General features: G+C 39.5%; 1 protein-coding gene across 1 annotated transcript in view; it reads left to right on the top strand.

Moving 5' to 3' along the window:
- Positions 1-27,348, top strand: part of SPTA1 (spectrin alpha, erythrocytic 1) — a 69,601-nt gene extending 42,253 nt beyond the window's left edge. The window contains exons 34-52 of the mRNA XM_084792859.1: positions 348-485; positions 664-768; positions 1,794-2,002; positions 3,640-3,760; positions 4,318-4,439; positions 5,581-5,713; positions 11,054-11,152; positions 12,384-12,546; positions 13,147-13,223; positions 16,239-16,448; positions 18,745-19,041; positions 20,115-20,227; positions 21,296-21,313; positions 22,086-22,137; positions 23,125-23,312; positions 24,214-24,267; positions 24,722-24,868; positions 25,532-25,676; positions 26,712-27,348. Of these exons, the coding sequence (XP_084648985.1) occupies positions 348-485; positions 664-768; positions 1,794-2,002; positions 3,640-3,760; positions 4,318-4,439; positions 5,581-5,713; positions 11,054-11,152; positions 12,384-12,546; positions 13,147-13,223; positions 16,239-16,448; positions 18,745-19,041; positions 20,115-20,227; positions 21,296-21,313; positions 22,086-22,137; positions 23,125-23,312; positions 24,214-24,267; positions 24,722-24,868; positions 25,532-25,676; positions 26,712-26,837 (2,517 nt within the window). The 3' untranslated portion in view covers positions 26,838-27,348. The remainder of the gene's footprint in view (positions 1-347; positions 486-663; positions 769-1,793; positions 2,003-3,639; positions 3,761-4,317; positions 4,440-5,580; positions 5,714-11,053; positions 11,153-12,383; positions 12,547-13,146; positions 13,224-16,238; positions 16,449-18,744; positions 19,042-20,114; positions 20,228-21,295; positions 21,314-22,085; positions 22,138-23,124; positions 23,313-24,213; positions 24,268-24,721; positions 24,869-25,531; positions 25,677-26,711) is intronic.
- The last annotated feature ends 238 nt before the right edge of the window (positions 27,349-27,586 follow it).

Raw genomic sequence — 27,586 nt, 5'->3', positions numbered from 1 at the left:
TTTCAGTATTCCATGGGTGAAAATAGAAATACAGTCACAGTCACTTCCTAAGCTTCCAACAAGGCTTCTGTCTTAATCCTGCCTATTTGATTTTTTTTTTTTTTAATTTCTGCCAAGAATACGTTGGCATTTAGACACCAGTCACTGAATGCAGTTCAGCATCCAGGTCTCCAAACTTTTCCTTTCACTGCACACCTACTGTCTCCGCCAGACTCAGCATGATTTGTTCTAGTGTATAGCATTACATGTTTGACCACCTCTCTTACATCAAGACCGTCCCACATCAGCCCTTCGAGTCCTCACAGGGCCCAGCATCCCATAATGAGCTCTCACTTTCTTGGAGCTAGGAGCAACTGGACAAGCTAAAGGAAAACTGGGATTATCTCCTAGAGAGGACAACTGACAAGGGGCAGAAGCTCAACGAAGCCAGTCGGCAGCAAAGGTTCAACACAAGCATCCGGGACTTTGAGTTCTGGCTTTCAGAGGTAACTGAACCCGAGAACATGACTCCTTAAGTGACACCTGTTAAGTAATTTAATGTCTCTGTGAATGGTTCCCTTGCCCTGTCTTCGTAAATATCTGGGTAAATCTAGATGTTAAATCTCACTCTCCTTACATGCAGTTTTCACTGGGAACCTTTTTGTCCTGTGTCTCTGTCCCCAGGCAGAAGGCTTGTTGGCCATGAAAGATCAGGCTAGGGACTTAACTTCAGCAGGAAACCTACTTAAGAAGCATCAGCTACTGGAAGCAGAGATGTTGGCCCGAGAGGTAAGAAGTGGTGAAATTGTGTTCCTCTGTATAAGGTGGGAGTATTTCTGACCTCATATCTTAGGACAGTACTTGAGACGACTGCCTTGAGGTCACTGACCTGCAGCCATTTTAACCAGGTCAAATCCATGGGTTGCTGGGCCACTGTGACAGTCATTGTTCATTACCAATACCTCGTAAGCTCAAAGACTCTGGGAAATGCATCCTGGAAGTTATCTTATTTGTAATTTTATGGATGCATAAACTTACCACTTTCTGAAGTTGTACATTTCAGCTAGTGTTTGAAAGAAAAGAGAAAATGACACTATAAAGGAAAGTAAAGAAGTAAAACCAGATGAGAGAAAATGCAATAGTTTGAATCACCTAAGTAAGTTCATCTGTAAGAGCTGTGGAGGATTGCAGTTGTAGCATAACATGGTCAGTAACAAAATTCTGAGAGTACTATTAATTTCATGACAGTTAATTATAAAAATTAGTTTTACTTGGTAATAAATATATACATTAAAAGGTTTAAAAGCCAAAGGCTTTCTGGATTTGATGTGTCAGGACTTTGTAATATTTCCCATTTCATAATTCCTGGGCTTCACTTGAATGGACGCAGGCATACAATGCCATGGGTGTGCTATGTAACCAGCCCCAGAGTACTACAAAACAGGGTACTAATGGATATTTTTGAGCAGTTAGGGGGTAACTATCAGTTGCAGAACTGTGAAGACAGTTTGTATGTAGCACAAGCTATTATGTTAGTTGGTGAGAGCAGGCAAACGCTAGAGAACATTGGAGGAGGGACTGGCTAACTAGGAATAAATGTGATCTGGAGTGAAATAGGATTGATATCTAATGGCTGACGCATCTCTTACCAAACCACATTTGTGTGAAGCACTTAATCAGGCCTACCAAAATCTGTGTCTTCAAAAGCAATGTATTGAACCTATTCAAGGAAGTAGAAACTCTATTGACTGGAGTTTAGGGTCCATATATTAACACCACACTCTTCCATACACTCAACATTCTCTATTTCCTAGGACCCTCTCAAAGACCTGAATAATCTAGCTCAGGAGTTGATCTCCAGTGGGACTTTCAACATTGACCAGATAGAGGAGAAAATGGACGGTGTCAACGAGCGCTTCCAAACTGTCCAGAGCTTGGCAGCTGCACATCATGAGAAACTGAAAGAGACCTATGCCTTGTTCCAGTTCTTCCAAGACCTGGATGACGAGGAAGCCTGGATCGAGTACGTATCTCCAGGCCACTGGGTAACTCACCCAGTGTACAGGTTCAATGTATGCTGAAGACAATGTGTAATTGAGTTTTATGTTGATAAATTTAAACCTCTGCCTCAACTGAATGCAAACAGTGGTTTCACTTTGCATCTTCAGTGGATGCAAGCAGGAAACCAAACGCAGGGGGAGATAGGAAGAGCAGTTCGCCCACATCCTGAGAATAAAATTCAGGCACCATACACACTTGTTTGAAATAATTCATTGAATGGTAGGGCATGGATAGCTGACCCTTATGAAGACCACAATATTGGTGTTACTATTTCCTTTTAGTATTTATTTGTTTTTGTTCATGTACATGGGAGTCTGTCTGTGGGTATGTGTACTTGCATGCAAGTTCTCAGGGAGGCCAGAAGAGAATATAGGGTCTCCTAGAGCCAGGGTTGCAGATGGTTTGTTGAGCTTCCTGTTGGGGACGTAGGACACAGTCCTCTCCATGAGCAGCAATTGCTCTTAATCACTGAGTTACCTCTCCTGCCCCCAACCATGATTCTTCTATGCTTGTTACATAATACGTAACACTAGGCAGTCCTAGTATCTGCCATAATTTCATTATTGATCCTATCCTTTTATATGTGGCTGGAGATTCTTAACAAACCATTATGTTTGCCTGCGTCACAGTAACTTTGTTCTTCATGTTTCTCGACTGCCAATCTGCAGATTCTTACAAGTAGCATAATAAATTAAATGGAAGCATGGTTTATAAGGTGTCAAATAGGACTTTTTAATAGTCATAAAATACCATAACCTTTTGGTGCTCAAATATTTCATGTAGTTTGTAATGCTGAAGATCAAACTCAAGGCTTTGTACTAACTAGGCAAGTCCTCAGATATTGTTATTGATATTAATATATAAAATATGATGAAAGTAGTATAATTTCCATGGTTTTTTAAAAAAGGAAACAATATTGCTGTAAAGTATGAAAGAGAAATCTATTATAGCTGTATGCATAGTGGACACTGGTATGTTATTTTAATATATGTTGACATAAATCATGTCTTCTGAAATCCTCTTTCACTGCTTATCTTTTTGTGTTGGTTCCTGGATCAGTAAATGTTTCTATACTGTGATAAAACATACTGTCCTAAAGCAACTTGGTGAGATTAGGGTTTTTCTCCTTTTACAGTTCAACATCACAATCTCACAATCAGTCACTGAAGGAAGTCAGGGCAGGAACTGAGGCAGGTCAGGAACCTGATGTCAGGAGCTGATGGCAGAGGACATGGGGCGTGCTGCTTCTGTCTTGTTCCTCGTGGTCCACAGTGAACCAGGTCCTCCTCAAGCAATCAAGAGAATGCACCACAGGCTTGCCCATTGGCCAGTGCTGTATGGGCATTTCCCCAGTTGAGGTTCCTTCTTCCCTGAGACTCCATTTTGTGTCAAGTTGACATAAAACTAGCCAGCACAGCCCTAGCACTCATCAGAATCTCCCAGCTCTCACCACACACACACACACACACACACACACACACACACACACACACAGAGAGAGAGAGAGAGAGAGAGAGAGAGAGAGAGAGAGAGAGAGAGAGAGAGCACACTATTGCTCTGGCTTGATCTCAGATGTATCTCACCTCTGATTTTTCCCAGGGAGAAGTTGTTACGAGTGAGCTCGCAGGACTATGGCAGAGATCTTCAGAGTGTTCAGAACCTACTGAGGAAACACAAACGTCTAGAGGGAGAGCTGGTGGCACATGAACCTGCTGTCCAGGTAGGAATCGAATGGCAGACCTAAGGAGACAGAAATCACCTAAATGCAGTTCTTCATGCCATAGTTGTATAAATCAATATGGGTAATATGTAGAGGCAGTGCTCAGAGATAGCTACTCCTCATGTAGTTCATGGGAATTCTTATGCATATTTTGTGTCCTCTGAATAGGAGATCCTAGATAAGAAAGAAGGTCTTTCCTAGGATTAATTCTGAAACTGATGGACAGTCATTGACATTTGGGGTATGATGAGGTGCCTAAAAGAGATGACTTTGGGTATGATGTGGCAGACGAGTCCCCCTGTCACCATGAAAAATCTATAAGGCAGAACAGCAGGAGTAGCCTACTGGTTTCCTGTGATGTTTGTCAAAAATATTTGGGAAATGTTAGCATGATAGAAATTGCTATAGGTTTCTTCATATTCCCAGTATCCAGGGGCAACCTCAAGTCCCAATAGCACAGAGATAATCAGACATTAGGAAATACCGGATCATTTACCATAAGTTATGACCGGCTGAGAAGAGGAGATTACAGAATAATGTGGAGTATGTGTTTTTAGAATGTGCTGGATACAGCAGAGAGCCTGAAAGACAAGGCTGCTGTTGGGAAAGAGGAGATCCAGGAACGGCTGGCTCAGTTTGTCCAACATTGGGAAAAGCTCAAAGAGTTGGCCAAGACCAGGTGAGTTGGACAACAGAAATCTCAGTGAGGCTCGATGAAGCATTAGTCTGATGTTGGCTGGCGCGGGGGCGGGGCAAAGGGGATGGGGGGGCGGGGCAAAGGGGATGGGGGGGCGGGGCGGGGCAGGGGGATGGGGGGAACGGAGGGAGCAGTGCTTCTGTGTCAACTTAGCATAGACTACAGATCTGGGCTATCTTTCTTATCATATTGATTCCCACTCAAAATCCAAGTCCTTCATGAACCTTTCCCCCAGTGTCTATGAGTAGACAGACAGTTCTTTCTGGGAGATTAGAGAAATTTACTGGGGCTGGAGAGATGGCTCAGTGATTAAGAACACTTGATACTCTTGCAAACAACCCCAGTTCAGCTCCCAGTACCGATACTGGGTTCTTGTCAATCCAATTCCAATTGTCGACCTGTAATCCCAGGTTCAAGGGATCCAATGCTGTCTTCTGGTCTCCACAAGCACCAGCATACACTCACTGGATACTATCTTAGTACTATCTTAGAATTTCTACTGCTGTCACAAACACCAAGACCCAAAACAACCTGGAATGGAAAGAGGTTAATTTGGCTTACAGTTCCACATTACTTTGTATCACTAAAGGAAATCAATGCAAGAACTAAACAGGGCAAAAACCGGGATGCCGAGGCCATGGAGGGATGCTGCTTACTAGCTTCTTCTACCATGGCTTGCTCAGCCTGCTGTCTTATAGGACCTTGGACAACCAGCCCAGAGGTGGCACTCAGGCATACACACATACATATAAATTAAAAATAAATATTTTTAAATGGATCTTTTCTGGAATTTCAGAACTTTCATCAAATAAGAGGATAGGAAGTGCTTGGCACAGGGAAACACTGTTCCACTATTGAGGGTCTGCAAGCCTTGTTTGGGTGCAGTTTCCTTCATTCCTCACAGTTCTAATGCTATTTCAAAATAAAATTGGAGGGTACAAGTCTCTTCTGTGTCACAGAAGATAGCACACTGGCCAACAGGCACATAGATTGTGTTCTTGCCCAGTTAAGCTATGGCTGTCTAGAAAATCATAGTTTGCTGGGATATGATTATGCCACCACACTGTAGTACCATGGTTTTCTTGTCCCTTCCTACTCCTGTTGTGCTAATATCTTGTTCCAGAGGAGTGCAGTTGGAAGAGTCTCTTCAGTATCTGCAATTCATGGAGAATGCAGAGGAAGAGGAAGCCTGGCTGGGTGAAAAGGATGCTCTAGTCAGCCGAGGGGATTCTGGAGACACACTGGCTGCTACTCAGGTAATGACAAGGTCAAGTGGGTCAATTATGTCATCTCTTTCATTTGAATCTTTTCTTAACACTGTGGTGTTTTTCACATGTAAAATTAGATCCTGTCTCCTGGGTTAGAGAAAGATGGATGCTTCTGTTAATTTTAAATATGAGAAAAAGCGATCTGACTTGCCTCAAACCTTGGAGCCAAATAGCGATGAAGACAGATTTCAAAGCTTAACCCATGAGCTGTCTGAATCAAAGACATCACGGTGAAAGGCCTTGCTTCTCTCATCCGTCTGAGTCCTCACAGGGCTTACTTGCTAAAGAGTCTCTCAAATATCAATGATCCATTAATTTTAAAAAATAATACTCATTTGTCTGGAATTAGTTGCAGTTTTCAAAATACATAATTTTAGAAAAAGAATTTTAGCATGCTTATTAACAGAATAGTTCCACATTTAGAACTTCCTTTTAAATTATCGTAGTTGAGGTTTTTTAAATAAATAAAGGAACAAGTTCTGCCTATGATCTTTAGTTAATATATCATTTGGCATCTGTGGAGAAAGCCTTCACAGTGCAGTGATGATCTGATGACTTTGAGTCTGTTTCACTGCCTTGTAGACAGAGACTTGGCTAAGAGCTCTGCATGGGGGTGAATCACTTCTACGTCAGGAGATAAAGGAAGACTTAGATTTGCAGGAAATCATTTAAGTGATGAAGGTCAAATGACTTAAATTATCAATGCTCTAGCTAATTTCTTTTATAGCAGATTCTTCTTCAAGCTCTAGCATTTTAATGTTCTATATCAAATATTCTCAAAGGCTTTTTAAATTGAGCTTTATTAATTAATTATAGATTAATTATTTTGTTTTGGGGGTTTGTGAGACAGAGACTATGTAAAAAAGGATGACCTCAAACTCATGTCAGTGTTCACAACTCAGTCTTCCAAGTGCCTAGAGCGTAGCTGTGCACTATCAAAGCCTTTTATTTTGAAAACCCAAAACTCACATGCCTTTAGAATAATGCAGAGATCCTATATACCATTACTGAATATCTCCTAATTGTGTATAAGATGAATAAAAAAAGCTGCAGTAAAGTGTCATTATATTCACATCTTCAAGATGGCCATCATGAGGTCCCACCTTCCTGTTTCTATTCCATGACTGCTTGTTTCTCTTCTCAAATGCTTCCACTTCTTTCAAGCCTAAGTTGCTCTTCTTGCTGTTTTGGTTGTGAGTCTAGCTTTTAATGATTGACCCAACTTTCCAGTCCTTAAACTGATATTCACAATTCTTTTATTCCTCTCCATAGATATATAGAAGATAGATAGATGGATGGATGGATGAATAGATAGGTAGGGAGATAGATAGATAATGATAAAGATAAGAGATAGATTGATGATAGATAATAGATATAGATGATAGATTAGAAATAGATGATGGGTAGATAGACAGACAGACAGACAGACAGACAGATAGATAGATAGACATATAGATAGATAGATAGATAGATAGATAGACAGACAGATAGATAGATACATAGATAGATAGATAGATAGATAGATAGATAGATAGACAGATACATACATACATACATACATACATACATACATAGTAGATAGATAAATAGATAGATAGATAGATAGATAGATAGATAGATAGATAGAAATAGATACCTCTCTAATATTAGAAATTAAAGATAGGGCCTAACACTTAATTCGAAATATGCTCTATCACAGCTGTATTCCCAACGATTTTCTTTTCATTTTGAGATAGGGAATTTGCCAAGTTGTCCTTAAATTTGCTCTATTAGCCAAGGCAAGCCTTCAGCATGTAAGTCTCCTGCCTTGTCCTCTCAAGTAGCTGAAAGTGCAGTCTCATGACACCAGGTCTGGACCATTTTTATATTCTTATTTATTTTTTTTTTATTTCAGGAATGCCTTGGCCATTGGGGTTCATACTTGTAACCCCAGCACTTAGGAGGCTGAGGCAGGATAATTATTGTGCATTCTAGTCCATCTTTGGTAAAAGGAGCTAGAGTTTTGAAATAGTAATAACAACAACAAAGGAATGGGTATGAAACCATGCGTGGAAGAGTTGCTGTTTTAAAACAACAAAATAATGAATGTGAAAGCATGGGAAATGTTTGTAACATTTGAGGAAGTTCGGTTTTCCACTCAGCACATGTTCGTGATGATTAAATTCTGGCTGTTGGGTGCAAGAAAGCTCATTCTATTTTATTCCTCAGTAGTTTTCAGGTAGGAACCTACCACAGCTTAACCACTCGCCTTGCTTGTTTCACAAGTTGTCTGTTTTGAAAAGAGCTATTGTACATACCGTTGTGCATTTTTTTGTGCACATGTGTGTGGATGTTCCTCTGGGACAAATACTCAGGAGCTTGATTGCTGGACTATGTAAATGTTAGCATCTGTTCAGTTTTGCAGCGATAGTTAATTAATCCCAGGTGTTTTCCAGCAGGCTGCTCATTTAACTCTCCTCTCATCATGAACGCATAGGTAGTGCAGTGTCTCCACGTGCTCACTAGCATTGTGTGTTGTCATTATTTTTACTTTAGTCAGTGGGCAATGATACCCTGCTATGGTTTTAATATGCATTTCCTTAATGCTATTCCTCACACCTTGTATCCATTTCCACATGGATGCTTTCCTTGTTTTCTTAATAGCATCTAACAAGACGATACTTTCAGAGATCATTGCTATAGCTCACCAATAACATTTAGCATGAGTTATGTCATCAGTAAAAGTATATGTGCACAAGATATTATTGGTGAGGTTAGATACAATGTATATTGAAACTTATTTTCCTTGTTTGATGGAAACTTTGGTGGATAATTAGCAGCAGAGCATTTTTTCCTTCCTAGTTCCTGGTAACTGTCATCCTATTCCGCTTCTACGAATTTTCACCTGTAAGTTAAATCATGCAGAATGATTTGAAATAACTACATTATCTTACTTGGCACAACACCTCAAAGTTTATCTTCTGTCATTGCATATTATGAAGATTTCTCCTTCATAATTTTATGAGGCTGAAATGTTTTATCTTAAATGTATATTGAGGTGTGTGCTGCATTTTTTTTATCTATCCATCTTCCTGTAAATTTTTAGATTGTTCTCACACCTTTGGTGCTGAAATGAGCACCGCACTGAACACAGCAATGCCAACATCTTCTCAGAACCATGCTAACATGGTAATATACAATAACTGTTCTTCTGCATTATATAGAAATTGTACTTAAAATATCTTGAGCATTGTCAATAACATTTCTCATTGCAGTTTAGTTTGTTAGGTTCACTTTCTGCCAATAGCATATCATGGCTCCAATTTCTTCAAATCCTTGGTAACAGGTATTGTCTTTTGCTTTCGTCAGTCGCCATACTGCTAGGCACAAGGCAATAGATATGCCATTGTGCTTTACTTCCTGTTTCCTCCTGAAGAGATACCTCATACACCAGTGAGCTGCCCACCATTTCTTTGAAGAAGTTTTACTCAGATTGTTAAATCAGTTTTTAAATTTTTAAAATCAAGCCATTTAAATGTTTGAAATCAAGCCATTGGGCATTCTTTTGAAATGTTTCTAGCATTTATTTCTCTACTTGCTTGTTCCAGTTAGTGAGTCAAAGCAGTTCCTTGAATACTCTGGAAATGAACCCTTATCAGATAAATGCTTTGCATACTGACCATCATTCTGCAAGTGACACTTGAGCCCTGTTGCCTGTTGCCTTGGCTGTGCAGAGAATTGGACTATGATGTGCTCCCTTCTCTCTAGACAGGCATCCTGTTGCCTGTGCTTTTGTTGTAAACTTGCTGTATGTGGTCTCTCATAGTGGGAAGAATATATTCCATTATTATAGTTAAATCATTAATCCATTTGGCTTGATTTTTAAGTACTATTTAAAATATGAACTGGTCTATTTCTGCTACAAAGGTACGCACAGGATGTCGGGTGCCCTTTGTTGAGGAAACTATCCTCTTCCTCTAGTGTGTTTTTGACAATATTACAGACCAGTTGACAGCATGTATATGGTTTTCTTTCTGTGATATCTATTCTGTTCTATGCATTTATGTCTTTGTTTACACCATACTATATTGTTTTTATTGTTATAGTTTTGTGACATGCTTTTTAAATCGTGAAGCGAGAGCTCCAGTTTTGTTCTCTTTATCACACATGGTTTGGCTAGTTAATTGTGTTTTTTACTGGCTCCACCTGAATATTAAATTTTATTTTCTTATTTATAATGTATTCTCCTAATCCATGAGATGGGATTTAATTTTACTGTTTTGAAAAGATTTATATAATGCTCAGTTTTATTAATTTATTCTGCACGTAGTTGTTATTATTATATAAAATAAAGTGTTTTCACGTGTTGCCTTCTGTTCTGAATTTTCCCTAGGTTTATTGATTTCACAATTTCTATGAAATCTAAGTTTTTAACATATTATATCATTTGACTTTCAGAGACTACATTACCTATTCTTCCTTTTTCATTTGGACTATCTCCCTTTTTTTCTTAGTTTCATTGCCTAGGACTCCCAGAATTATATTTGATAAAAGTTATCACAAGTGCACATTTTTATCTTGTTTCTGATCTTAAGAGGAATGTTTTCAATTTAAAAACTTGGTACAATGCTATCTGTGTAGCTTTCACATTTTGAATTTATTATATTGAAGTAATAGTCTGGTTCTAGTCTGTCAAGAATTTTTACAGTGAAAATTGTTGAATTTTGCCATGTGCTTTTTCAGAGGGGTATATGAATGCTAGAACCCTGAGAGGCAGGCGGTTGGTGGTCATTCATGGAGGGGGCAGGAGGGATTGATTGCAGTTTGTTAGTAGCTGTGCTCAAAGAAGAAACAAGAAGAAATAAATTAGATTCAAGGATGAAATTACCTATAGAAGGTAATAAAAATATAATTATATATAGATATCTCTCTCTTCCATCTATCTGTCTTTCTCTCCTACCTATTGGCTATGAAAGAAACAGTTCTTAGTTTAGCATGTCCTTAATGCTTAATATTTTCTAAAATATAGAGTGTTTTGTAGAAATGCATGAATCTAGATGTTGAGAAATCCTCATATTTTTCTCCTAATCACTTGATTCCAAAATAAAAAGAGAACGGCTCTTAAGGCCATGCAGGACACAGAGAAAGAGCATCCCTGGATTCCTGCCACTCTTCCCAGTGAGATTGTCCCGTAGACATGAAAGAATTTTTAAGAGGACCTTGGTAGAGTTTGGGTGCATCTTCATGGAGTCCATTAAGTGGGCTGCTGAATAACACGCTATGGACTTGCATGTGGATGGAGGTTGACCATTCTTGAACATTCTGATCTTTGCGTATTTGTTCATGCAGAGTTTGCTAAAGAAGCATGAAGCTCTGGAAAATGACTTTTCTGTGCATAAGACCCGGGGGCAAAATGTGTGCTCACAAGGAGAAGACATTCTTAGTAAGGTGAGTTCTGGGGATTTTGTGTTCTTTCCTGAAAGTGGTCAGCCAAAATGCAGAAGCAAGAATGTTGAGATTACCTTTAGAAGGTAATAAAATATAATTATGAAGAGATTCTTCTGACACAGAATCCCACTGTGTAGCTCTTAGTTGGCTTCAGACTTACTGTGTCAGCCAGGCTGACCCACAGAACTCTGCTTTCCTCTGCCTCCCACGTGCTGAAACAGAAAACATGCTTTTCATTATGCTCAGCCCACAAACACATAACTTTATTAACCTCCTCAAAGTGGAATTTAGCTGTTTTCCCCAGCAACCCATTACCTACTCAATTGTTGTTTTCTGAAAATTATTTTAAGTTCTTATATGCCCCTCTTTTACCTTTCCATAAAGATACTTTGTTGACTTTTTTGCCAACCTCTATACATATTAAAACTGTTTTTAGCTATCGTATTAGAGTATCTATTGCTGTAATAAACATCATAACCAAAGGCAACTTGAGGGGGAGTTTATTGCATTATATGCTTCTAGTTAACAGTTCATCGCTGAAGGAATCCCAGGCAGTAACTCAAGCAGAGCAGAAACCTGGAGGCAGGAGCTAAGGTAGAGACTGTGGTAAAGTACTGCTGACTGGTTTGCCCTTCGTGGCTTGCTTAGCCTGTTATAACACCAGGACTGCCTGCTCAAAGGTGGCACCACCCACAGTGACCTGGCACCTGCCACACAAATCATCAATTAATAAAATGCCCACACATGTCATGTTGGTGGTGGCATTTTCTCAGTGTAACTTCCCTCTTCTCAAATGATTCTGGCTTGTGTCAAGTTGACACAAAACTAGCCAGTGTACCGCTGAGTACTGCAAGAATATTAAATTCTTCTACGTCTTGGGCAGGGGCATATGCGCAAGAACCCCTCCTTATAACTTGTGAATCTTTATTCTTCTTGCATTTTCTTTACAAAGCCTCATTGATCCCTAAACAGAGATGCCTCTATGCCTTTTAAAAGCTTCATAAATAAAAATCACACTTGAGCAAACAAATATGCCACAATTGTCCAAATACTAGAATGGAAACAACATTTTAAACACACATGAACATCTGAATAATTACAATAGATCTATAGGATACTAGTTAGGTGTTTTGGATAAGAGAACTACACGTTTTTTAAGGATGCAAGGGAACTGTGTTTCTGCCTCCTTGGCATGGCTGCCTAATTCCTCCTCTCAAACGTGGCATCACAGGAAGAAGCTCAACACAAAGATAAGATTTCCACCAAGATCCAAGTTCTGAATGAGAAGACAACGTCTCTGGCCAAGGCATTAGATGCTTGGAAGTCACAGCTGGATGAAGAGCATGCCTTCCAGCAGTTTAACTGGAAGGCCGATGTCGTGGAATCCTGGATAGGTATGAGATGCTAGGGCTGGGGTATTTTGTTCTAAGGCCATTTGAAGAATGGTCTCTGGATTCTTTTTTACCTTTGAAAATGAGATGAAATGCCCATTTTTATTACTCCTGGACACAATAACACACACACACACACACACACACACACACACACACACACACAGAGAGAGAGAGAGAGAGACAGACAGAGACAGAGACAGAGACAGAGACAGAGACAGAGACAGAGACAGAGAGAAATGAGAGGGAATTAAGAGTCATAAACCCCACAGAACACAGTTGTTGGGGACTTCTTCTCATTTCATATACGGTATTCAGAAAGAAAAATCCTCCACAAAATATTCCAGGAAACAAACCACACAGTATATGTTGATTTGTTTATAATTCATGTTCAATCTCCACCTTTCCTTCATCCCACGACTCAGCATTTCTTTTGCTCTTAGCGGTCTTCTTCAGTCAGTTTTATTCTGAGGACAGAGAAGCAACCCATTCTTCCATCTGCTTCTGTATTGCACCAAGTCACCTGTTCTGGGAAGCAGGAAGCCTTCTCATTGACCACTGTAAATAATCATCAAATATTCCCTTCTATCTTCCCTTGTTTAGGTGAGAAGGAAGCAAGCCTGAAGACCAAGAGCAATGGTACAGACCTCACTGCCTTCCTAACACTCCTGGCAAAGCACGTAAGTAAGAGATGCTGTGTCAAATGGGGTCAGGAAGGCCCAATATTTAATTTGCTTATCATTTGTGTCCCTCCCTCTCCCTCTCTTTCCTTGTCCCCTTCCCTGCTGTTAGACGGTTGTGTTTGTCATCTTGAATTTTGTCGGTGAGTCAACTTTTGGCTTTTCTAATTTTCTCCATTTGTGCACCCCATTAATTCCCGTAATTGGACCATTTTGTCACTATAATTTAATGTTTGATGGAGGAACTTAGGGCTGTGGCAAGGTCTCGGTGGGGAAAGGACTTGCTACACAAACATGAGGACCTGAGCTCAGATCTGGCACCAGCTGTGGGAAGTGGAGATGGACAGGTCCTTGGAATTTATGCTTCTACACTCAATGACAGAAGCCTGTCTCAAAAAAGAAGGGGTAAAGAAATGAAGAAGACACCTGATGTCAACCTCTAACCTCTGCAGTTACACCCAGGGGTGCACACATATATGCACCCCCATAGAGACAATAAACAAGGCCACAGCCAATAACTGTACAGGTGGCTCGGTTTTTTTTAAAAGTTATTTAGTTAATAGTTTAATGCTATTAGTCCGAATAGTACAGTTTGAAATTTACAAGTTCCATGGCAAATGGTAAGAACATGGCAGGAAGGATGAGATCATAAAGGAAAAGGGAAAGAGACAGGGACAATACAAATCTGTCCTGAGGGCATGACTTCAAGGGACCCAAGGGCCTCTTGTGTGGCACTGTCTCTTAAAGGGCCCACAGCATCATCAGTGCATCGAGGGTGAAGCTTCTCACATGAGTGTAGTGTCTTTTACAAAATTATGTTATTTGTATATCATGCTATTTTTAATTCATTGGTTTTGTTGGAAAGATGAATTCCATTTAAGTTCAAGGTTATTAATTCACAACATTTGAAACCTTAACACCAGCTCCACCAAACATTTTACCTTTCGCTCCTTGGTTTCTGTCTCCTCTTTGGTATCCCGGTCTTTGTAGTCTCTATCTCTGGAAGCTGGTGTGGTCCAGGAGGAGTGTCCATCAGAGTTGGGGGCTGGAATTCTGGCAGCTTGGGTAGCCTTTGGTTCAGCATGTGTCTCTGTTTTTCTGGCTAGTTTTTGGTCATGAGTTAGAAGGATAAGATGTAATATCTGGTTTCCACTTGTGTGAGGGCTTGTACCTTTCATTTGTTCTTTCTCCTAAGCACTTTAATTAGAACATCTGCTTGGTGGGTCCTGAGGTCAGCACTCTGACGCCACGAGAAATATTGCCTAGCTTCTGTGGCTTTAGTGCTATTTCTGCTTGAGTCCAAGGACACTACCTGCTCATTTTAGGAACTAAAGTGCCTTAGATTAAAATATAGAATAGTGACTCAACATTCCTGTAGTTCTCTTTCTACATCCTGTGCAAGACCGGATGCCCAGTTCCCCACAGTGGCTACTTCTGTGCCTTTAACTGCACATGGTAGCCAAAGCCTCAGAGGTGCTTCCCTGTGACCACCTTCCCTGCTCAGCTTATTCTTCTAAGGGAAACGTGGAGTGAGTGTTGCCATCCCCGCACTTCCCTCGGGCATCACAGGCCCTTCATTTGTAGCTGCTTCAGGTTCCTTCTGATTCTATTCAAACAAGAAATGTCTCCATGATTTTTAAATTGTTCTCAGAAGAGCTGGAGGGATGGCTCAGCAGTTAAGAGCACTGACTACTGTTTCATAGGGCCTGGGCTGGATTGCCAGCAGCCACACGGTAGTAACAACTGTCTGGAACTCCAGTTCCAAGATTCAGGATTCCACAGGCATATACACACAAAGAAAACACTCATGTACATAAAAAAGTCAATTTTCTATTGTCTCAAAAGGAGAATTAATCTAATGTACTGGGCATGATGGTATACCTTTAATCTCAGCACACAAACGACAGAGGCAGGCAGATACAGGCACATCTTTATGAACTCAAGGCCAGCCTGCTCTGCATACTGAGCTCCAGACCAAAGAGAATTACATGGTGAGATCTTGTATTGAAATGAAAGAGGAGGGAAGAATTCGAAGAAGAGGGAGGAGGACAAAGATAGAATTGTTCTAATGCAAGTCACTTTGTTTAAGCTCATTATCAAATTCCTGGCTTTGATTTTAACATTTCTGTAAAATTTTCATTTCTCTAGAGCTTTTGTTAGTTTGCATATCCAAAACCCCTAACAGTGCTCTTCCTCTAATTAAAGCACTCTGAGAACTTAAGAAATTCTCAGAAAGTATGTGTATTATAAGGATTTGATTGTAAATATTGGAAATATCATATCATGTCCAATAGTCCCTTATCAATTTACTGTTAATATATAATATATAAACTATACATACACTAGTACTTGACCATAATTCCAAGCTCAGAAGTTCATTTAAAGCTCTAAATTATGTTTTCATTGGATAACATTCTGACCATATCTATATATGTACGGGGTGCTGGGAATTTAACTCAGATCCTGTGGAAGAGCAGTACAATCTCCTAGTAACTGAGCCATGTGTGTGAGGATATATATACACACACATATACATACACACACATATATATACATATATATATATACATACTATTTTTCTATGATAAAAATCTACTGACATGAGCACTTTGGAAGAAAGGGTTCATTGACTCATAGTTGAAATACAGTCAATCACAGCAGGGATATAAAGACAGCAGTAACATGAAGCATCTGGCTACATTGTATCCACATCAATAAGAACAGAGCAATGCATGCTTGTGCTCAGCTTATTTTCTCCCTTCCATACAGCCCACGATCCCCAGAAAAGGTGCCACTCAAAGTAGTTGGGTTTCTCCATCTCAGTTAATCTGATCATGTTAAATAATCCCACATAAGTCTGTCTGAAAGCTTGCCTCCTAGGTGAGCCTATATCCTATCAAGTTAACAGTTGACATCCCCCATTACACTCTAATAAAGTCTGGCTGGACACATGTGTTAGTGTTCCTTTGGCTGCTTCCCTTTTCCTGTTCACTGCTTCTTTTTTTATCTTCTCAGGACACACTAGATGCCAGTCTTCAGAGCTTCCAGCAAGAACGGCTTTCTGAAATCACTGATCTGAAGAACCAGCTGGTGGCTGCTGAGCACAGCCAAACCAAAGCCATTGAAGAGCGACATGAAGCCTTGCTGAGACGCTGGGAGCAACTGCTGGAGGCATCTAGAGTCCACAGGCAGAAACTGCTAGAGAAACAGCTGCCTCTACAGAAGGTTAGGGAGAAGGGAAGGGCAAGAGTAAGGTGAAAATGGAACACAGTGAAATATAACAGGCCCTCAAAATTATCTGGGTATTAGCTGAAGAATTAAAATATAGTAAACTAGAAATCCAATTTTAAAGTTTTATAGACATCATAAGACAGAGAAATGAATAAATGAAACATTCATATTGAGCAAAATAGAATTCATCTTCTTAGAACAAATGAAAAGTTTTTGTTTTGTTTTCAATGGATTGAGACATTTTATAGATGACTTAGGAGGGAAGCCAGGCACACACAGTGGGAGAGGTGGATAGAATCAGAGTGTGGACAGCCTTTGCACACCAAGCTAAAGCTGGCAGCAAACCTGGCCCTCTATGTTTCCCTAACCCAGATGAAATGCTCAAGGTAAAAGTAGCAATAGAACATATTCTCAGTGTATCTCCTTTCTTGGAGGGAATCCTCAAGTGTGCGACTTGTTGCTAAACCATGGATGTCCTTTTCAAGAAGCAGGAAGAATTTTTGGGCGGTGGTAGTGCACATTTCTAATCTTAGCACTTGGGATACAGAGGCAGGCAGATCTCTGTGAGTTCTAGAGCCAGCCCCTGCTCTAGAAAGTAAGTCCAAGACAGCCAAGGCTACACAGAGAAACCTCTTCTCGAAAAACCAACAGGAAGATATTTTCATCCTCTTTTGCTTTTCTACGTTCTCACTATTAAGTGAGAATACAGATCTAGACGTGCAGTAGTCTGTGTAGATGTAGGAGACTGAGATGTTTTTATTTTCACCAGTGGTAGCCTCTGAAGCATATTAAATAATGGTCATAAAACATAATAATACAAAGAAGCCAGGCTGAATGTGGCAGTGCATGCCTAAAATCCAATATTTCTGACTCAGACAGAAATATATATATATATATAAAGAGTTCTATGCCAGACTGGACAGCATAGCAACATTCTGTTAAAGAAATTAAGAAGGGTAGTATAGTTCAGTGTATAACTCAGTGGTGGGGCACTTGACTAGAATTCGCAGGGTCCTGCGTTTGATCTTCAGAATAATCAGTATCGTTACTCCCTCTAGATGTGAGAAACAACTGTGCTTGACAATAATTTAGGACAGAGAGTTAGAGAGGCAAACAGTGAGGCTCAGCTCTTAGTTAACTCCTACTCTATTGAGGGATGTTGACACAGCAGAAATAACTCTCAAATGAAAAAGTAAAACAAGTAGATTGACAGCTTTATGAGCAAAACATTCTACATAGCTACTTGGCATTCTTCTGTTTTCCTTAATTTTAAATAGCAAAACATTTATTTTAAATTCTTATTATAAATATTTAATCAATCCATAACACTCTTCTTATAGCATGAAATGGTCTGTAGGATACCATCTTGTTCATTTCATTTGTGTTGATTTATTTTAGTATCTAGATCATTGAAATGGCAGAGACAAGTCCCCCATGTCCATTCAGATCCATTTTCTGCTAACTAGTTTAAATTTGAAGAAAGAAAACTCATTTTTCATGACTGCTCAGACAAATCATGTCAACAATTCAATCGGTTGAATCCAAAACTTCAGGTGTACTTTTGATCTGGAACCACCCTATCCTTTGCTGTTTGAGAAAGTCCATGATTTTCCTGTCCTCCAGTCTTATGAGGTCGGAGTCCTTTGTGCGTGGGGGTGGCTCTGGACAATGATGTAGGAGCACATGATTTGTGCAGAGGGTGTAGGTCAGTGTGTATGAGATCGGCTGACTCAGTGGCTCTCAAAGCTTCAGGTAGGGACCAGATGATATCGCAACAAGGTTTAGAAGGAAGATAGGAAAGTGGCTTGGTGTAATGAAGGAATTGTGATGGTAGCCTGTCTACAAAAGCTGCAGAGGAGAAAGAGGGAGTGGGTAAAGAATAGAACAGAGTTGCTTGGTTGATTGTAGTCAGTTTCTCAGATGCTCATATAATACTTGTTTCTGAGTGTTTCCCATGCCAGGTAGAACTTCAGTACAGACTTCAGAATATGAAATAATGACACTGAAGGCTACCCTCGCCAGCCTTAGAGTCATGAGCATGAAGGGACACTCACTGTAAGCCAGTCCCTGTCTTCAACCGTGAATGGTGGAAAGCTTGAGGAATCTCACACAATGAAAAAGGCTAAACCCTGGAAGTCCCTCTAACTTAGATTCCTCGCAGCCCATTGCAGGGTTGCTGCTAATTTTAGTCCCACCAGTTCGGATTGCTGCTCTGCAAATATTTGAAGATGCTATTTTTACTCTCAATATTCTCTTCTCCTAAGGAATGAGGGTGTCTTTCTTTTTGCAGGCTGAGGAGCTATTCATGGAATTTGCACACAAGGCTTCAGCCTTCAACAACTGGTGTGAGAACGCTGAAGAGGACTTGTCAGAGCCTGTGCACTGCGTCTCCCTGAATGAAATTCGGCAGCTACAGAAGGAACATGAGGCCTTCTTGGCCTCTCTGGCTGGGGCTCAAGAGGACTTCAACCATTTATTGGAGTTAGACCAGCAGATCAAGGCCTTAAATGTGCCCTCCAGTCCTTATACCTGGTTAACAGTGGATGTGTTGGGCAGGATCTGGAAGCACCTGCCTGACATCATCAAGGTAACTTAGGGCACAACCCAACATTTTCTGCCTATAGGAAGCATGACTAGAGAACCTAAATCAAAGTTGGGGGTGTTAAGGAAAAGAAAAGAAGGCTGTGGCAGAAGTCAAGAACAAAAATTATTTACAGAAAATATATATGTATATATACATAAATGTGTGTGTGCGTGTGTGTGTGTGTGTGTGTATGTGTGTGTGTGTAAGAGAGAGAGAGAGAGAGAGAGAGAGAGAGAGAGAGAGAGAGAGAGAGAGAGAAAGAGAAAGAGAGAGAGAGAGAAAAAGAGAGAGAGAGAGAGAGAAGGTGATTCTTTTTTAAATTTTATTTTATTATTTTATTCATATTACATCTCAGTGGTTATCCTCTCACTTGCATCCTCCCATTCCTCCATCCCTCCCATTTTCCCCTTACTCCCCACCCCTATGACTGTGACTAAGGGGGACCTCTTCCCCCTGTATATGCTCATAGGGTATCAAGTCTCTTTTTGGTACAGTAGGTGATTCTTATGGTTTGTTGTGTTGTGATTTGGGGGAGATTGAAGGAAGCAAAAAAAGATAGACAAGGAGGCATATACATACATACATACATACATACATACATACATACATACATACAAATAGAAGATAAATAGATAGACAGATAGATAGGCCAATAAATGATATATAAATAGATGATAGATAGATAGAAAGATACATAGATAGATAGATACATAGATACATAGATACATAGATAGATAGATGATAGATAATGTTTATATAGACAATAGGTGGATAATAGATAAGTGATATACATATATGATTAAGTGAGAAAGTGGGTGATGATTATGATGATGATGAAGATATATAGATAGGTAGGTAGGTAGATAGATATATAGATAATAGATAGATAGATAGATAGATAGATAGATAGATAGATAGATAGATAGATATGATTGATAGGTGAGCATATGACTGTGTACCTGTAGAAGATAGAAGAGCTTTGGAATAGAGATATGCGCCTATACCTACAAAATGGTTCTTTAATGCCAAACAAAGTTCTTCTGTGTGAAGTAGCCCTGCTCTTTGTTGTGTTGTAGGAGCGGGAGGAGGAGCTACAGAAAGAAGAGGCTAGACAAATCAAGAACTTCGAAATGTGCCAGGAGTTTGAACAGAATGCCAGTGCCTTCCTTCAGTGGATCCAGGAGACCAGGTGTGCTGCACCTTCTTCAATACAAGACCCCCACACATGCTGTTTTCAATAGGGATGACATATATGGCAGACGGAAATAATATATAGTCTGTCCCCATCACTATATTTTGGATCGCCTTTATATTTAACTCCTTTCATAATTCCTTTAGTGCATCCTTTATTCTCACCCACCCTTTTTTTATTTTCTTCTTGACACTCATACTTTTGATCCTATTTTGTATACTTACACTTCCAAGCCTTAACAATCATGTGACAGTATACCTTATAAAGTACTTCAACACCTGTTATCTTACTGAACTGTCAGAGCAACCTAGGAAGGTGCAGAGTGGATCTTATTACCTCTGCTCTCAAGTAGGAAAAGTTTAAGTAGATAAATTATCTCACTCAAGGATATATGTCCAAAGCCAGAACCAGTCATGAGCACCTAATAAGATATTGCATTGTCTGCCAACTAAAGCCATAATGAGAATGAAATGGTATAATACAGCCTAATTTCATTTATTATATTCAAGATGTACATGGAAATAATGTGTATCATATCTTCTGAATAAATGACCTGGAAAAGAGAAGACATAAAAAAGTATAATATGTTAGTGTAAATGGTCAAAGGATGAAGATTCTGCCCATCAGTAGATCACTAATACGGTATTTTGAGGTTTAGTGTTGGCTGGATAATCCATAATTAACGCTTCTACACTAAACAACAAGAAAAATTGCACTATATCTGAAAGCATACATCTGGCCAAGGTTGTATGAGCCAGTGCAACCTCCTCTGCCCCTGGTTTTAGCTCCTTTAAATTATTACCCTGTAGTGTATGCTGGAGGCTTAGCATGCAGATTGGTATCAGTGTTCTTTCTCCTACAAGGAGAAGCTTGACAAAGTCTCTTAGTTTCTCAGAGGACCAGAGGCTTTGAAAGCAACATGTGGATGTATGAGTTCCTGTTCTGTGACCAAATAAGAAGATTTAAAATGTTTCATCAACAAGAAGAAATGGAATCATGAATTGTGCTAACATGTGCTCTCTTTTTTTTCTTTTCATGATTCCTGCTCCGGTCTACCATGTCCAGGGCTTATTTTCTGGATGGGTCAGTATTTTCTATAATTAAGTTTGTTTTCTTATATTATTCTAGAATAATTAGTTAAGGAAACCTTACTGCCAAGGTATTATAGCTCATCATAATCTGATAGTTCCTAATTATAGATGTGGAGCAAGAATAAAGACCCATATTTACTCCTAGCCCTGCACTCATGTAAGTGGTCCCTCTCTCACATGACTTAAAAGTATAGAATAAAACCTACATGCAAATAAGAAGGTTATTAATATGTTCAACCAAATGTGAAATGAAAATATTCAGAAAATAATATGACTTTACTGTATATATATATATATATACATATAAATATATATAAGCGTTATCTTTTGTCATTATCCTATTTAAAGTACCTAACCATGTGTATTATACTAGGTATTATAAGAAATCTAGATTACATGCATATACTGCATGCCACTTTCCCATTTTGTAACTTCAACATCCACTATGTTGGCAACCTGAAAGATCCCTTCCATGGACACCAAGATATTACTACATTTAAGAGTGGAACTAGGAAAGATGTGTGACACCTGCTTCTAGACACAAAGGAACTAGATCTGGCTTTATGTTCCTTTTCATCTATCTAGAAAGAGTGACAGACAGAAGGTTTGTTTTTTAAAAGTTGGCTTCACAAAACTTCATTTTAGCAAGCCCATGTAACTTGAGAGAAGCCGAAACAATGAACTACAGAGGCTTTGAGCTAATGGGTCTGTGAAAGATGGATTTCTGTTGTAACAAATAATGTTTTCTTTTGACTCTTAATTAGATCATTGCTCAAGGAAACAGGAACTCTGGAATCCCAACTTGAAGCAAATAAAGTGAGTAATATTTGTTCACTAGCCAAAGACACGGCTCACATTTTAAAAAACGCAGGGGAAAAACCACATAGAGGCAACCTGGTGCTATTTTGCATAGAGGTTACCCAGGGTCAACAAGCCAGGGCTAGAGTCCTGCTCAGAGATCAGTTGGCATTCCAACTTTAGACCACTATATAACTGATTTAGGTCTCTGTCTACTTTCATCTTTGAGTGTTAATTTTTGCAACAATACAACTAAGCAAATATATGTACATTAAGGATTGCTGCTGTACTTAACTAAAAGTGCAGATTTATGTGTTCCTAGCCTGTAACCTGGACCATCAAAACAAGTTTATTATTTGATGTGACCAAATGATATAACTGAATGTAGAGTCTCTCATTTCAGTTGAGGGAATCAGAGGGTTAGAAGAGTATTTCTCAGTCTTGTATTCATTGTTTCCTTTCCAGGATTAAAAAAAAAAAAGTTAAATATAACCTTTCCTTAATGAGAGAAGAATAAGATGTCAGGTAGCATTCACATGCCTTATATCAAAGTTTTCACCCATCCCTTAGAGGAATTTTGCATATTAACTCCTAGGTGAACAAATTCCAACTTGTTGGGATGTTTTGGGGAAATGCAGAAATTTTTCACATGATGTGCTTGGTCAGCAACAGCAGCCCATCATCCTTGAGAATGAGGGAGTCTGGAAAGTGGACACAATGAAGACATTGGAAGAGCCAGACTAATGCCCCATGGATAATGGGAACAACTCACAGTGTGATGACGAGCTGGTGGTGTCTGAGTTCCAGGATGACAGAAATCATCTCACATAGACATTCTACTGCTTTACACAGGGAGGATAAAGGAAGTAACGTTGTTCTTTTCATAGAGAATAACAAGACCTCTAAAAATGAGCAAATTAGGGAAATGTAGCATCTTCTCCCCTATCTCTTGGTTTGTATCTGTTAGCTTGATTGATTGCCTTTCTTTTTTTTGTCTTTTTCCAGAGGAAGCAAAAGGAGATCCAGGCAATGAAGCGTCACCTGACCAAGATTGAAGACCTGGGGGACAGCATGGACGAGGCTCTGATCCTTGACATCAAATACAGCACCATTGGGCTGGCCCAGCAGTGGGATCAGCTGCACCAGTTGGGCATGAGAATGCAACACAATTTGGAGCAACAGATTCAGGCCAAGTATTGGTGGTTTAAACCCTGGGCAGGGAGAGGGACAGTTTGTGTTAGATGTTGGAGTTTAACTAGGTTAGACGTAGGGCACCTGATAAAGAGCTGTTTCAGAGATACTACTATACTTACCATATAGTTTCTCTTTCTTGTTCCACAACTGAGCTATTTCTCTTTATACCAGGGTACACTGTGAAATAAGAGATGTGCCCCTCTGTGTGTGTGTGTGTACCTCCTCTTTCTAGACACATGAATCCTCCATCCAGGTTCAGCATCCTTTTAACATCTTATGATCTGTTCAGAAACCATTTGCATTTATAAAGTTCTTCTCAATATATAATATCTAGATTGTAAGGTTCAAATTATGGGGCATAAGGGAAGAAATTAATTTTCCCTTAGATAAACTAAACCTATCACAGCCACTTTATGTCTCAATAGTCTTTGGAAATTTTTTCTGTACTTTAGAAATCAATAACCACCTTCTATAAATTACATTGTTATAAATAATTAAGCCTTTTTGAACTATTAGATGTCTGTGGAAGCTTTTCAATTTTGCTAGCATACTGGAAATCTGCCAAATAAACTTTGTAACTGAATGAACATGCCTGTGCCCCAATAAAAGTTTATTTGTAGACATTAAAATTTGAATTTCACATGTTTTTCATGCTTCATAAAATATTTCCCCTTGATTGTTTTCAACTATATAAACAAATGTTGAAAACCCACTCTTGGCACAAGAGCTGTTTTGAGACAGGAGGTGGCTGGATTTGGCTCCCAGGGCATTACTTGTCAAACTCTGAACTAAATGCCGTAAATAACACATTGCATATTAGAAGTCCTCAACTCTCATAGAGCATGTCTTTTTGACATTTCCTGTTTTATTTCCAGAGTTAATTTATATTTTTCCTTCCAGGGACACCATAGGTGTGAGTGAGGAGACACTGAAAGAGTTTAGCACCACATATAAGTGAGTATAAATTCATAGCTGGCTGGTCCATTGTCTTATAGAAAGTTTAGAATAAATTTACAAATAATAACTTTTCCCCCTATGTGCCTTGATGGGATCTTCAGTGAAGACCTAGTCTATGTATGTTAATTAGCATCAGTACTGCATTTTAGTCTCTGATTTTAATCACCTGTGAGATCCCTGGGCTTTAAAAGGAAAATACATCTTTACATCATCACTCTTGAATTTCAGCTGTTTCTGAGGAAAGAACTGGAAAGAATATTCAATTCTTTATACTGTTCCTCCCATTACTGTGTTTTACAAAAAGCACTCAGAGATATAGATTTTCTACTCTGTGGTCCAACAATATTATGGCGTGCCATTAAAGATGTAGTCAGTCCAGCCAGACCTGATCAATTCTATTCTGTTCTAACGTGGTTCTCTCTTGAGTTGATAGAATGCTTTTGTTGTTTAGACACTTTGATGAGAATTTGACTGGGCGTTTGACTCATAAAGAGTTCCGGTCATGCCTAAGAGGACTCAATTACTACCTGCCTATGGTAGAAGAAGGTGAACCTGAGCCCAAGTTTGAGAAATTTCTGAATGCTGTGGATCCAGGGAGGTAAGAGAAAGAGGTTTGCAGCTAGACTTAACAAGAGATGAACATAGAGTGAGATGGTCCATGGAACACAAAATTAACTTATTTGAAAATAGGCTCTATTTCTTTGGAAGTTCTATGTTTTGGGGGAGACGCTTTGTGTATGTTTGTTTGTTTGTTTTTGAGATTGTCACTGACCCTAACTTAGTCTTAAGCTCCAAAGTTTTCTCAACTGGACATTGTTTCTTCTGTGAATTTAAGTTTGTATCTGAGGGAGGAACTTGAAAGAAGAATCTACTCATGTCTGTGGGCTCTTAAGAAGCAGGTAGTAATTCAATAGCCACAGTTATTAGTGGAACCTTGTGTACTTGTGGTCGGTATGGTAGAGCAATGCACATCTCCAGTTATTGTTATATTCCGAAGATGGAGGAAGACAAGGAATTATTATCTAGGCACTAGCACTCATGGAAAATTCCAAAGAAATATAGATGATTACACAAGGGGACACATCCAGAGTCTAGGAGGCTGAGTATATGTGTCTATAAGATGGTGATGGGGTCAGAGTAGAGGGCAGAAGCCAAGTGTCAGAGAGCCTACTTGAGAGGGAGCTATAGAAGATCTGGTTTCCCTCTGCCCATGAGATGCTGCACAGGAAGGGATACACAGCTCCTGCTGTTTCCCCTACAGGAAAGGCTATGTCTCACTGGAGGACTACACATCATTCCTGATTGACAAGGAGTCAGAGAACATCAAGTCCAGTGATGATATAGAGAGTGGATTCCAAGCCCTGGCAGAGGGCAAGGCTTATATTACCAAGGAGGACATGAAACAGGTGAGATTCTCATTGTTGCTCCTGTGCTGACACCATGACCTTGGCTTGGGTCATCTTAGTCTTGGCTGTTTCCCCTAGAAGCTCCTACCCATATGTCCGCTCTATTGCCTAAGACCTCCTCTTTCCCACAATATCACTCGTTTCAATTAAATAATGTGTCTCGCTCCAACTCATAAACCTCTTGTGGTTTTCCACTGGCTTTTACAGTCAGCTCATAACCTGTAGCTCAATTTTTAAGTAAATTATTGTCATTTCTACTTAATTAGCTAAATTTAGAAAATAGAAAGAGATAACTTCTGGATATCTACCATCTGTTGAATAATAAAAATGTGTGTGTGTGTGTGTGTGTGTGTGTGTGTGTGTGTGTGTGTGTGTGTGTGTGTGTACATCGGTATTTCATTGGGCCATAAGGTAAAACATGAAACTTGAGGAAAATTTGGTGAAAATAGAAAAATAGAAATTACTGTATTAAGTGATGTAACTGGGACTCATAAAGTCAAATGCTGCATATTCTGTCTCAAGCTAGGACCCTAGATAGTAATATTTGTATGCATATATATAGGTGGATATGAGTGGGTATAGACCAAGAAACTAGAAAGAGAACCACAGGTATGAAAAAGAGGGTTTGAAGTAGAAGTGGGAAATGACAGAACACAGGTAAAATGAGTAGAGCACTGCTGAGGATGGAAGCGTAGAGGACAGAAAGGAAGGTGGTGAAAAATGGGGGATGGAGAGGTCAACAAAACCAAATTATGTGTGAAATGCCATAGTGAAACATAGTATGTTGTGTACTTGTTTTGGTTTGGTTTTTTCTCAAAAATTTCTAATGAAAAGGATATGAAAAAGACTCAGATAGAATTTTGACTTGTTTGTATTTGTTGGAAGTAATAAAGTTCTGAGAAACAGAGTGTCAGGGACAAGGCTGCTTCTCCTGAGGGTTCTCCATCTCCTGTGTTTGGGACAGATAAGGAGACCCACAGAAACCACTGTTGTTGGTTTTCTCTAACTGTGTCTTTCTCTTTTCCTTCCTCTCAGGCTCTAACCCCAGAACAAGTCTCATTCTGTACCATACACATGCAGCAGTATATGGACCCACGGGGGCGGAGCCAACCTGCTGGCTACGACTATGTCGGCTTCACAAATTCATTCTTTGGCAACTGATAAGCAGATTCTTGTGCATCACAGAAGATCATAGTGTGGCAGGAAATGTTGGAGATAAGAGGCACAAGCAAGTGTGGAAAAAGAAAAAATGATGCCGTGTGTGTGTGTGTGTGTGTGTGTGTGTGTGTGTGTGTGTTCTGCACATCTTTAGGATTTTGCTGCATTCTGATTATAAAATAAGTATTTTTAAGGGAAATTTAACTAAAATCGTGCTTCTGTCTTTTGGGAGCCACATTATTACTAAATACAAGCACGTAATTGCACCATAAAGAAGGACAATAATAGAGAAGATAAATAAAATTCAAGATGATTTCCAATTTGTTTATAGCTTTTGAGTGTGATTAAGTTCTTAGAGTTTGAAAATAAAGATATTTGTCATTTAATCTTATTCCATGAAGCAGAACTACATAAAGATAAAATAAAACTTGTTTTCCTGGTAACCTGCTGTCCTTACTCTGAGTGCCACCAGATCTCCCCCGCCAGGGGACATGGTCAAATGTGAGGCACCAGAGTTCGTGAGAAAGTCATAGCCCACTCTCCACTCAATTGTGGAGACTGTTCTGACCATTGTCTAGATCTGGGTAGGGGTTTAAAGTTTACCACCTGTATTATCCTTGGATGGTGCCTTAGTTTGAGCAGGACCCCTGGGCCCAAATCTGCCTACCATAATGTTCTACTTGTAGGTTTCTAGGACCCTCTGGATCTTACAGGGGGAGGTAATCCCCCTCAGGAACAGTCATAGGGGAGGG

Source organism: Acomys minous (genome assembly GCF_964271855.1).
Source record: "Acomys minous genome assembly, chromosome: 1".
Classification (NCBI taxonomy): domain Eukaryota; kingdom Metazoa; phylum Chordata; class Mammalia; order Rodentia; family Muridae; genus Acomys; species Acomys minous.
The sequence above is the reverse complement of the archived record's forward strand: the minus strand, read 5'-3'. Positions and strand labels throughout refer to the sequence as shown.